The sequence below is a fragment of the Paralichthys olivaceus genome, chromosome 1 (genome assembly GCF_024713975.1).
Source record: "Paralichthys olivaceus isolate ysfri-2021 chromosome 1, ASM2471397v2, whole genome shotgun sequence".
Lineage (NCBI taxonomy): Eukaryota > Metazoa > Chordata > Actinopteri > Pleuronectiformes > Paralichthyidae > Paralichthys > Paralichthys olivaceus.
This window is the reverse complement of record NC_091093.1, coordinates 26929505-26942083: the sequence shown is the minus strand read 5'-3', so window position 1 is coordinate 26942083 and position 12579 is coordinate 26929505. Positions and strand designations below refer to the sequence as shown.

The window sequence follows — 12579 nt, the reverse complement described above, 5'->3', positions numbered from 1 at the left end:
TTTTGTAACAATTACAGCAAAACACTAAAAGTCAAAAACAGGCTTTGTTAGCCCCCTGCTACTTGGAGAAAAACTGCAAAAATGAGAAAGTAAAAACAAATGTTCAGGCTCAAACGTTAAATTTGATAGTTATATTTTTTAAAAGCCAAGATAAATGCGTGTTATATATAGTTACAATGACAATATTTAGCAGAATAAGAAGTGGAGGAGGTGAAAACACAGCAGAGCTTCGTCGGCAAAAATGACTGGTTCTCGCAAAACGAAACTTTGAGCATTCCCTTGTTCGTGTTACTATCAGATCCTCAATGCTGCGAGGGGAGTGTGAAAAACTGACGCTTCTGATGTCTTCATCGACAAATCAGAAAGCACAGGGAGCTTTAACACATGTTTTCAACAGAAGAATTTTAACTTGTTTTCCACAACAAGATGAAAGAAACAGAACAAGATCGCGTCTCAGTTGAGCAGAAACGCTGCTATTACCAAAATGAGTTACCTCGGTCCCACACACAAACCATAACGATTCAGATTTTCTTGCAAAAAAAAAATATTTTACATGGTGAGCTGTGAAATTGGGTCTGGTCCTCTCACTGTGCAGAAACACGCCCGATAAAATCATAATTCCAAACAATTTCCTTGACTTCTTTTACAGCACTATTGCACTGTAACCACGAAACGGAAATAAGGCACATAAAAAGTCCTCAAGGAGTTCATTAATAAAAACCAGGACGCTGTTAAGATGAATGTGTGATTCTGGTGCCGTTTCCTCGCCAGCTTGTGTCAGAATATCCACGTGCATGGATGCAGGCGGCGGAGTCATTAAATGATTCATATTTATGAGCTGCTCAATTATTCAGAGGGCGGGAATAATTAACAAGGCATCTGGAGGAGAAGGAGTTTGTTAAATCTGGATTTTTTTCTTTGGAGGGGGGGGGGGGGGTTGTTAAAGAATATTCATTAACCAAGATTAAAATTAATATATTGAGCTCAGGTGTCATGGATGAATTATGTTTTTTAATAAATAACTATATATATATATATATATGAAGGAAAAAAGGAATAGATAATGTAACACTGTCTTCAGGAGGAATCTCCTCTTTGTTTACAAGTGTAAAGACGAACAGGTCGATCAAGCCCAAAGATATTAGAGGATGGAAAATACTCATCTCTGATTGGCTGTTGAGTATAAACACTGTTCCAGACAACAGTCTTTTTTTATAAATCATTATTTCTTTCTCTGTTTCCAGTTTCCAAGAGGTGAAATTCATTTTTAAAGAACGGGTTGATCTGATAAGATGAAATTTAAAACACCAAACATCCTGAGGTGGCTGGTTATGAATACTGCACTGCAAGTAAACAACCCACTTCACAACAAGTCTCCAAAATGCTCTGACACAGCTCTTAACTCGGCACAGTCACATTGTTGGGGATATTAAGAAAACCTGTGGGATCATGTGGTTCTCTCTTAGCCACCCTCACAGCCAGCTCACCAAAATATGTGGACTGTGGACGTAGGCTGTGGAGTTTGTGACGTCCATCACAGATCCCGGCAGCGGCGAGGAAATCGATTTCTTCAGTTAGCAGTAATGTTAAATTATGGTGTGTATTAAATAATCAAGATCAACCACAGCTTCCCTGCACAATCTCACATTAACTCCATGTACTCTTCCATTTAAGGAATGCTAATTGCTATTTAAGGGAGGCTAAAGTAATAGATTTTGACTTATCTAAAATCTGTGGTGAAACAATTACTCGATGATTAATAATTTTCAGGCCACTTTGATGATAAATTACTGAAAAAATGGACATCTGCCATTTCCAGTTTCTCAAATGTGAGGGCTTGTTACTTTGCTCTGTTTTCTACTATTATTACAAACTGGACATCTTTCAGTGTTGGCAGGACAAGACAGGACATCTTGTGCAAAAATGGAAAAACAATCAGCAGAGAAACTGATAATGAAAATAATCACAACTTGCAACCATACGAGGATTTTACACGGCCCCCGGAGATTAAATGTTCAGAACAATTAAGTTCAACTGTTTCGATCAAAATAGCGTTTGAGTGATTCATCGCTAACTTTGTTCCTGAGACCAATAACAGCATTTGAGGCATTTTAAAGCGTCTTCAGTCAAGATGTCTTCAAACTATTTAGACGCTCATAAAGTCCCTTTAGTTTCAGCTCTGTCAGTTTGTCCGTCTGCATCTGTGCGTTGGGCCTTCCCACAGTCTGGCCTCGATCCTGCTCAAATTGGATTCGAAGCCATTAGTGTCCCAACTCGAAGCATATGTTCCAAGTTGCTGAGCATTTCGTTTCACGTGATGACGACGAGCTGGCTGAAGAAAGAACGAAAGAGAGAAAGGAAGAAAAAAAAAAAAAGAAAACACAGACGGAGCAGAAAAATAAACCAGACATAAACAGGGCTGGACTGAGTCTGTCGCTCACTCACAGACAGACTGAGACGTCCCATGCTCTGAAGAAGGGCCACTTTGACTTCAGGGTCACGTTCCACAGCATTAGCCTGCAACTGCCACTGTGTGTGTGTGTGTGTTTGTCAGTCTGGAGTGTGTACACGCTCTACAAGAATGTTTTCATATGTGGTTCAGAGAGTGATACCTTCCACACGGCACAAAAGGTACTGCTGTACTCCATCACACAAATCTAAATAATCTGTGTAAGGGTGGGGGGGGGGGGCCATTAAGGCACGGATAGTATTTCAAAAGGCGGGCAACCGCCTCACTTGTTTTTTTTTTTTCCTCCTTCTTTTGCTTTGCTTTCAGAGAAGTAACAACTTTATTTATGACCAAATACTGTGGACGCAGTGAGAGAGGAACCTAGAACAAGTCGGATCATTATCTCTCAAATCTAAACAAGTCTTTACTTTCCCAGAACAGAGCTTGTATTCTATAAGCACTTCAACATAGTGGGGGGATGGTCTTCTGAGAGAGAGAGAGAGAGAGAGAGAGAGAGAGAGTGTGTGTGTGTGTGTGTGGGTTTGCGTGTGTGTGTGTGTGTGTGATCCCAGGGTTCCCAGTCTGAGTTTAAGAATGACAAAGTAAAACACTGCAGGCTCTGTGGAAGCCAGGAAACAGCCTAATGTATTTATCCAAACACATATCTGCTGAGAGGCCCCGCGGCTCCAACACATCCCCTTCCTACAGGGGCTTCACCTCCAAAAACTACCACAGTGAAAAATGGAAAAATCAGCAGGACTACACATTACGGGCAAAACCGTTTATACAGATGAGCTCGATGGACATTCGGATTATTTGCTCTAAGTTTCCGGACATTTCACTGCATTTCTGCACCTTGAAAACAGTCAATGTTTCATCTGTCATGGCTGCGTTTCTTAGAGCAGCAGATGCTAGAAGACTCCTCCCGCTCTGACTCCTTCTTACTAAATAAACAGCTGCTTTTTATAGCTTCAGAGGCAAAAATCATCTGCAATGTTTTTGTTTGTCGACACCTGGAATAAAACTACAGCGTCTCCAGCTGAGGATCCACTTATAGAGACTTTCATTTTCAGGGTTTTCCTCTTAAGCATCAGGTAGATCCATTCATTCCCACTTCGCTTGTTTACTCCACTTCCCAACAAAGAGCTTTTTCACGTAATGTTTCTTTTATGCAATGTTAATCTGCTGAACTTTGCTTATGGTCAACTGGTGCAACACTGCAGAACAAAGAGGACCAAAGACGGAAATTCATAACAAGGCTGAAAATAAGTCACCTCTGGCTATGTCGCTCAGAGCAGGATAAAATAGTAAGAAATAGAAAAATAATATTTCACCTTGTGGAGGACGATCTATTTGAAAGCTTTTTTGTACCATATATTATTTTCATTATCAAAAAGGGAAAAAAAAAACAAAAAAAAAAAACGAAGGAGCCTCTTCAAACATCAAACTAGAATCTATTCAGATGAAGCTGGCGCTGCGTCTACCCTGATTCATATTGAAGCATTTGGCCTGATTTATTGCCGCCTTTGTCAACCATTAAAACGGACTGACGTAACACAAAGTGCGAGGTGACCTTGTCTCTCTTTCCACATCCGTGGCGCCGACGCTCGCTGCGCTGGCAGCTCGGCTGCTCACAGCTGAGGAATCCCAAAACAACACGGTGGTACAATAATGTGAACGCTGCCAACACCAGGAGGGAGGTAAGTGTCCCATTTAGCTGTTTACACAAGTCCACGATTTGACTGTCACCTCCAAAATAATCCTGTCTACATGAATGTGATTATCCAGATAGAATCGAGGGAATCCGAGTGTCTGAGGTAAATAATGTGAAAAAGAACAAATCAACTTGTTTGGTTGATGTTGTCGATCTCCAGAGTGAAGCAGAGCGGGTGGTTGGTGTCTGCAGCTCTCCAGAGAGAGCTCAGCTTCATCTGGCCTTTCTCCAACTGTCCATGATGCCTCTGTATCTGCATCATCTCCAGTTCAGAGTGTCAACCCTGCTGGTTCAACCTTGGCGCAGATGCAAATTCCCTGCACCTGAATGCAACGCGGTGAGTTGAGCACATGTTCAACCAGACTGAGTGAGTGAGGACTTTACAGTCTCCTATCAAAATAACTTATTTAGGATTTTATCTTTACTGTAAACTTATCTTTGATTTCAGTCTGGACAGAAATTATGTTTTTTTTAATAATTCTGCGGCTTTCAGGAGAAGTTTTTCAGGATCTCAGAAGCAACAGACAGGAGTTTAAAACTTGTAGTGAAGAAAAAAATGACAATTTTACCGTCAATTATAAAACAGTTTGGATCTCTTTTTAAAATGGCCGTGCCTGAGTAGACACGTTGTGATATTGCCATTTTGGACAACAATGTGAATGAGCTTGACTGTGGTTTTCCTCTTAACGGTTGAATTATATGTCAGGCTACAGTGACTACTGTGGCACTTATTTAATTAGTTTTCACATTGCAAACTTAAAACTCAAGTTGCTCTGATGCATACAATCAGCTCAAACAAGCTTCATATTTCATTAATTCAGGCAAAATATTTTATCGATCCTGATTTGTTCCACCTGCAATTTCGAAAAATGCCATAGAGGAACTGAGAAGGCAGTGGGGTGATAAAAAAGAAATAAAGTGAAACTGAATAAAGATGCATCTAAAAGAGTCCAATCAAACCAAAGTTACACAACAAAGAATAAAAGTTCAATCAAGCTACGCAACATGACACTACACTACAATGGACACAGCAGGCAGGCAGCCCTTTGTTCCTCTTCCTCAATCGATTCTTGTTCCTGCCGCAGGTTAACTTTTTAAACATCGCTCTCAGTGAATATAAAAGCTCTCAAACTGCACATGTAACCACCACAACAACAATCAGTCACAGACCTTTCATCAAAAGCTCAAAACCGCCGCAATTGGGAGATGACACAAAGCGAGCTGCAGCTCTGTGTTAAAAATCTGTGCACAGATAAAAAACACACGTGCATGTCGAGGGCTGATGGGTCACAGCGCTCTGACCCACTAATGAGAGGCAGAGCATAACCACATCAGACAAGAGCAATGCTAAGCAACTGGTCTCATAAATAAATAACAAGAGCGCCCTAATGCGAAAAAAGTCTCCGTGCACCGCAACGACAACATGGCACAAACGATAACACGTAACACGACCACGAGAAACAGCAGCACGCAGGGAGGAGACGCTTTTACTCTTTGTTTTGTGTTTGTGCAAAAGAAGCATGTTTGTAAAATCTGAGCTTTGTGTTTCAAGCAACATGTTTCACCTGCCACAAACTTTTTAAACAGTAAAATTCAATTTCAGCAACGCAGTTTCCACCTTTTTTTTTTCGTCCTCTCTGGACACCGTACCCTCTCTGAGCGTGAGCCAATTAAACTCAAGTATAAACAAAGACGCTGCATCAAAGAGGCTCCTGATTGGCTTCCTGTGGCAGAGCATAATTTCTACAAAGCTGCTTGTTTTCAGTGTCTGGGTGATGTATTCTTCTGAACTTTGGATAAAACTTAATATAAAAAACACTAAAAGTTTAGTAAAAATGTTATAAAATGTGATTTTAACTCAATTCAATTCAATTCATGGAAAGTCAGGTAAATGTTGATTTTAGCTGACAAGTTCATCGTAGGTGATCCAGTGTGTGTGTGTGTTTGTGTGTGTGTGTGTACTTACATGTGGACATGTGGAGGTTGGAAGCGGCTCTGGTTGATGTTATAGTGTGTGAAGGCCTGTGTGGGGTTGGAGCTGTACTCGTCCACCGTGATGGTCACTTTGCCATGAGCCATCCTTCCGCCGTTTGGACATGAGACGCCGTTCGTTCACCGGGATTCAGCAGCGAGCCGTGCAGCAGTCATCCTTCAGAGCCGCTCAACAAGCCCAGGGAAAGTCTCCCAGCAGCAGCAGCCACCCGGCCGACCAACTCAACCACGACAAGCTGCAGTCTGCACCGAAAGGGGGGAGACACACAATCATCAGCTGCTTTAAAACAGGAGGCATGCACTGAGAGGGAGAACCCACCAACACACATTTAAACTGTTGTAAAAATGTATCTAAGAGGAAAAACGATCCTGAAGTTGCAGCAGTGCAAAGACACAGACAGAGCACATATCAAGTGGAGGAGGGGATCTTTTTCTAATAATCAATAATCACAACATACGTTCTGTAAATATGCATCTACACATTTCCTTAATTTGGCTTCAGAAAACACAAAGTTCCTCCTTATGCTGTGCCACCATTTCAAATTCGCAAGATATTCCTGCAACACCTTAAACACACCTCAAACAATTCTCTGTGAAACCCTAATTAATATGAAATGCAGTAAAGTAAGTTAAAACATAATTAGCACATTTACTCAACCTTTCCAAACAATATTCTGCTCATTTAAAAGAATTAAAAAGCTTGTTAAAAGGTTTGCAATCGTCTTTTCTTTCAGAAAAACTTCACGCTAAGATTGCTCAGGCGTCAGATTACAATCTCCAAGGCACATTTTTAATTGCTGCTCTGCTGCTCATAACCTGCTTTGGGTTTTTTTTTTATGCAAACTAATAAATGTAAAAAAAAAAAAAAAAAAAAAAATCACTGCAGGCATGTCCTCTGAGGCATCAGCCTGTTGAAATTAAAACATACCTAGAAAGAGAAGCTGCAGGTAGCGTCTCTGCTGGTGATCAAATTGTTGCAAAGCCTTTCAATAAAACATGAAATTCTCCACAACCCATGCATGAAACAGCTTCTGCCTCCCTGCTGACAATTTACCCCTAACATGCAAAAAAAATAAATAAAAAAACAAAAGATGTGCTGCTTTAATTCCAGTCCTGGTGCAGTCGCAATAATCCCCCAACTGAACTGCTCTCGTCACAGCAACAGTAAATAGAACATTATGCACTTTTAAATTTAAATTCAGGAGAAGCAGTAAAAAAAAAAAGAAAAAAAAAGAAAAAGCATCTGTGTAGGTTTTGCATTTTCAGCGCTCACTCACCGGACTTGGCTGTTTGCTCCCTGAGCTTCCTCCTGTCTGACCTCCCTGACTGATAGTAAAGTGGCCACTGTGGGCTTTGACAAGCTTTATATACCAGACCTCCTGATGCCGCCACAACCACACGAGGAGGAAGAAGAAGAAGGAGGAAAAAAATGCCTTTGAATTAACAAATCTGTCATCCCTCTCTTTTTGGAGGGAAATCTGCAGCTCCACAGTTCATTCTGACGAGCAAAATGGAAAAAGAAAACAGCTCTTGACCTCCGGCTGATTATCTTAAAAGCAAACAACCTCTCAATTTAAAGCTAAAGAAAATGTCCTATTTCCACACACACACAATAAAAAAAATTGATTCATGTTTTCTGGGTCAACCGGTTGCTGCTCTCTGGGACGTGTGCTATGAATTTAAGTGTGGAAGATTTATGCCAGCCTAGATAGAGGTAGGTTAACTCAGCAGCTGCACAACACAAGTCACACAGTCTTTCCCACTGAAAAAGTTAAAATGACATGTGTCCAGCTTCCCTGGGGCCTTCTACAAATCATTCAAAACAATCATTTAACCCCCCCCCCCCCCCTCCTCCTCCTCCTCCACCTCCTCCTCCTCCACCTGCAGTCATTTCTACTGAGGTGGAACATTTAAAAACCTGGAGCACAACTGCTGCTGCAAATCCTGGAAAATGTGCCGTTTATTTGCACATGCAGGCCGAAAAAAAAAGCTGAGGACGGATTTGTGTGCAGCATGCTTCACTCTGTGTGTGTGTGTGTGTGTGTGTGTGTGTGTGTACCTACCTTATGGCTACAGTAGCAGCAACTAGCTCTCTAGCTTAGCCTGCTGCTAAACCTGCCCTGGCAATAAGAGATATTTTTATTATTATTGTTTGTTTTTTTTATTGCTATGCACGGGTTAGCTGCTGTAACACAACCAGGCTGCACACACACACTCACACACACACTCACAGACACACACACTCACAGTCAGTGCTGTGGCTGCATATTCACACCGTGTAGCTAACTTCACGCGGAGGGGGCGAAGGCGAAATAAATTGACCCCGTCTGATAGCGTGCATGTCGGCTACACGATGTGAGAGCGAGGCGCCGCTCGCCTGCAGAAATGAACCCAACAAAAAGAAGAAGAAAAAAAAAAAATTAAAATAAAAAAAACAGGAGGGAAAGAGAAAGATCCGTGCGATGCTTTCACTCCTCTCCGTGAAATACAGCGAAGCACCGGGGAGGAGGTGGGTGTCACAGCGGCTAACCTCCTGCTCTTCCTCCCGGATGACAAGCCACCTTTCAACCGACGGCTTTGTGTCAGGAATTCCTCCTTCTCCTCCCCGGGTCCGCTCCCTCCCCGTCCCCGGAGCTCCCCCACAAGCAAAGCGGAAAGGTTGCTCTACCTTTGGCGGTGAGGTTGGTTTTTCTGAGCGGGGTTTTTTTTGTTTTAATCTGGCCGGAGGTGGAGTGTCGGGTCGGGGTCGCCCTCTACGCGGCGGTGGAGGTGGAGGGACGCGGGTCCATGCGGCGGCGGCAGCAGCAGCCGGAGGTTGCGGCAGTCTGGGCGGGCAGGGCAGAACCTTCGACCCGGCGGGACCTCTCTCCTGTGGATAGAAACCAGACAAGAGAGCGGAGGAGGGGGGGGGGGGAGACACAGAGAGTGAGAGAGAGAGGGGGAGAACCGGAGAGGAGGGAGAGAGACGCAGGCGGACAGCGGGGCAGAAGGAGAGCGAGTCTCGGTGCAGTGAGACGGAGCCGCCGCTGGGGTCAGAGAGCACCGGGAGCCGGGAGCGAGCACAACCCCCCGCCACCTCCCCGTGCGCGCGCCTTCACCGGCGGGCACACGCACGGCGAGGAGGCGCGGGAGGAGGGGAGGAGGGGAGGAGTCCGTGCAGCGTTTACGTACTGTGGGAAATAACAACATGCACCTCGCACACTTGTAAATGCTCCAGTATTCAACATACAGGAGATAATTCAAAAGCAGAAATGTATGAAAAATTAATATAAATTATAATTGTATTAATGTATTAATGGATTCCACTTTATTTTAATATTTTACTAATTCAACATTCGGGCTCAGCAAGTCATAATGAGGTAGACAAGACAATAAAGAAAAGGCAATAGAATAAAAATGTAAAAAATCAAATAAAAAATGCTGAGTATGTATTTTATACACAGAATCATAATCATTTACAATAATTTACTATTCATAAATATAAATATAGAAATACTATAAGCACCAGAGGAGGGATTGTGCAAATCATTGTAAGTAAACACAAGGAACCACAGGAAGTTCACGTGTGGGGAGCCGTCATGTCGTCCATCTTCATTTACGGTTGTACCAAATCAGTTCAAACATTTCTAACTTGCCTCATTTGCACTTTTTCTTTGTTCAAAAGTTAGTTGTTTGAATTTTCAGATCAGAAAACAAACACCATCCTCCTGGTCACCTCCTGGAGACACAGGGAATAGAAACCCCCACCTATATGCTCCTAAATTGATTGTTTTCTGTCTGTGTGTGTCGTCCACCTTTGTGTCCTCTGTTGGCCCTGAAGAAAAGGTGTGACTGTGATAGGTTGACTTCAGGCTGCGAGGCTTCATGTCACGGCATAAACAGAAGCTTATTGATCTCATCCCATGAAATCTTATGCAGAATTCAATAATGTGGTTGCTGCACCTTGAACTTAGCTCACACCGCCTTGTTTGTAAACCAGCGTGCACATGCAGCGAGACCAGTGGATCGTCTTGATGATGATAGACAGTAACAGTGAAGCGCTAATAGTAAATTGGGCAACTGTGACACCTGAAGGCCACACTCTTGACTTGAGCACAAGGTAACATGCATGCTCCTCTGTAGGAAATAGTTTGATGCAAATTGTTGGACTGGAATATTTCTCAGCGAGATCACAGATCTGTGGGAAAAAATGGTGCCAGAGTGTAGAAGGTGTTATCTGTGATTAGAGGAAAGCACGGCCCCTTTGGGTTCCGAGTAAACAATACTAATGAGTACCTGTGGGAGTCCTTCACACAACCTGAAATGGGGCAACACAGTTTCCAAACTGGCAGAATCCAGCAACTCGGATGACTGGATGTAAAAACAGCGTCCTGATCATAAGGTGAAGTCGCTGATTATCAATTCACTGAACTATAGATGCAGTCTTTTGATTGCAGCTCATAAGTGTCTGTCTCACTTTTCCTTTAACTCATGATGTGTGGGGCTGTCGATTATCAGTGTGCATTTTAAAATGATGAGGAGATCATTTTCAATCTTGAAGTAAACATGATCTTTCATTTTGAGTGAATCATTTCTGTCTTTATGCAGACGTGTTCTTTGCATGTCTCATAGTGGGGAAAGTACTTTGTTATGTCAGGCTGTGTGGGTTTGACCGTGGAGTAGAGCTGCGGTCTCAAGGCTCCGCCCCTCGACCACTCGCAAGCCAATCACATTTCATCCGATTTTCAAATCATCAAATAATAAATGAACACCAAATGAATCACTATCACAAACACTTTTATTCACATCAATGTGAGAAGAACTACTTCAAATGACAGAAAGCATCTTTGAGAAAAAAATATTTATATGTGTACTTTGACTTTTAAATTTGGTCCATTTATGCTAACATGGAGGAGGCAGGGTTTATGAGCTGTACTGCAACCATCCACCAGGAGGTGATCAAGATGTTTTGGCTTTATTTTTGAGAGCTGTCATGTCGTCCATTTTTATATACAGTTATTGTTACTATCTATCAGATGAAGTCACTAGAACAACAATTGATTCCTCTATGAGCGACAACATTTTGATAAACGCAGCTGCTGAGGTGGGACGTGTCTGAATATTTACACAAAGGGCTTGTCACCATTAGCCCACAAGCTAAACTGTGTTCCCATTATTGTTCATAATAATATACAGCTGTCATGTTAGCTGTGCCGCTACAGAAAATAATAGATTGTAAACAGGAAATTTTCATATTCTATGCTCTCATCTGCAGTTAACACTCAGATGAAAACTGACTGTTCATTAGTTTATACAAACAGATCTTGTTTCCCTCCACTCTGCTGTAATCTCTTAATCCTGTAAAACCTATTACTAAATATCACTGCGTATTCTGGATGTTTTGTGGCCTTGACTGACTCCAGTATAAAGTCTTTAATACAGGAGTGTTCAGAGGCATAAAGAATAAATAAATGTGAAAAATAATCACATTGATATCATCAATTTACACACTAAATAAAGTATGATAAAACTCATTTGTGAGACGTGCCCTGTACAATATTTACATAATATCACTAATTTAGAAAACACAGTTGTGTATCATGATAAATCATTTCCATGTTTTTCTTTGCTCCACTTTCTGCTGAATGAAGATGAATGATAATGTTGAATTGCCGCCCATCCCTGAGTTCAGCAGCGATTCAAATCAGTCAGGAAAAAAACCCCTGAAAGAATTAATTTGTCAGTGCCAAGGCTATACCTTTTAATACACTGATGGGATTTCTGATGAGAAAAGGCTGCGCAGGACGCTCCATAATGGACTCATCTGAGGGGCTCTGCCACATTTACATGTCTGCTGGTCGAGGCAGCCCCAGCTTTTTTTTCCCTTTCTAATTTTACTGACATGCTTCAATTTCCCAGGGCCATCGGCGCGCTCCCCAATGCCACAACAGCCCTACGAGTCATTTCCATTTGACTTTTCTCTTATCTGCGCAAAAAAAAGGCATTTCCATCTACGAGCCGGCGGCTGTTAATGTGAAAGCAGGGTTTAAATTTTATGTGGAGAGGCCACATTTAAACATTTGACCAGCGTTTGTTCTCCTGGCTGCATATAGAAAACTGATGATAGATAGGGGACCAAATGTCACAGAAGAAATGGCTTTTGCCATGAATGTTTTATTCAGCCCCGTGTCGCGGCGATCACATTTATACAATAGAAAATGTAAATGTTATGCAGAGTGTTAAAAAACACTATATATTTTATGACCTTCTATAAAAGAGCAAAATTACTTTCCATCCAAATAAGGCAGAAATGAAACACATATTTAATAGGAGTGTGAAATAGGAGTGTGAGCTGCTTCAGGAGGCAGAGGCTGATATTCACTTAACCCGCCGGCTGAGGCTCTAACCTGCTCAGATTTATGCCTGTCTGCGGCGATGCCTGTCT

At 42.1% G+C, this 12579-nt stretch overlaps 1 protein-coding gene across 3 annotated transcripts in view; it reads right to left on the bottom strand.

The window, feature by feature from the left end:
- mpped2a (metallophosphoesterase domain containing 2a) overlaps nt 1-9239 on the bottom strand; it is a 56937-nt gene extending 47698 nt beyond the window's left edge. Inside the window, exons 1-2 of one of the 3 annotated variants that reach the window (XM_069526592.1) lie at nt 8824-9239; nt 6130-6398 (exon numbers count right to left, since the gene is read on the bottom strand). In XM_069526592.1, the coding sequence (XP_069382693.1) occupies nt 6130-6242 (113 nt within the window). In that variant the 5' untranslated portion in view covers nt 6243-6398; nt 8824-9239. Of the gene's footprint in view, nt 1-6129; nt 6399-7432; nt 7570-8685 lie in introns of those variants that run through there. The other 2 variants (XM_069526602.1, XM_069526598.1) reach the window with 2 other exon arrangements.
- Between the last annotated feature and the right edge of the window lie 3340 nt (nt 9240-12579).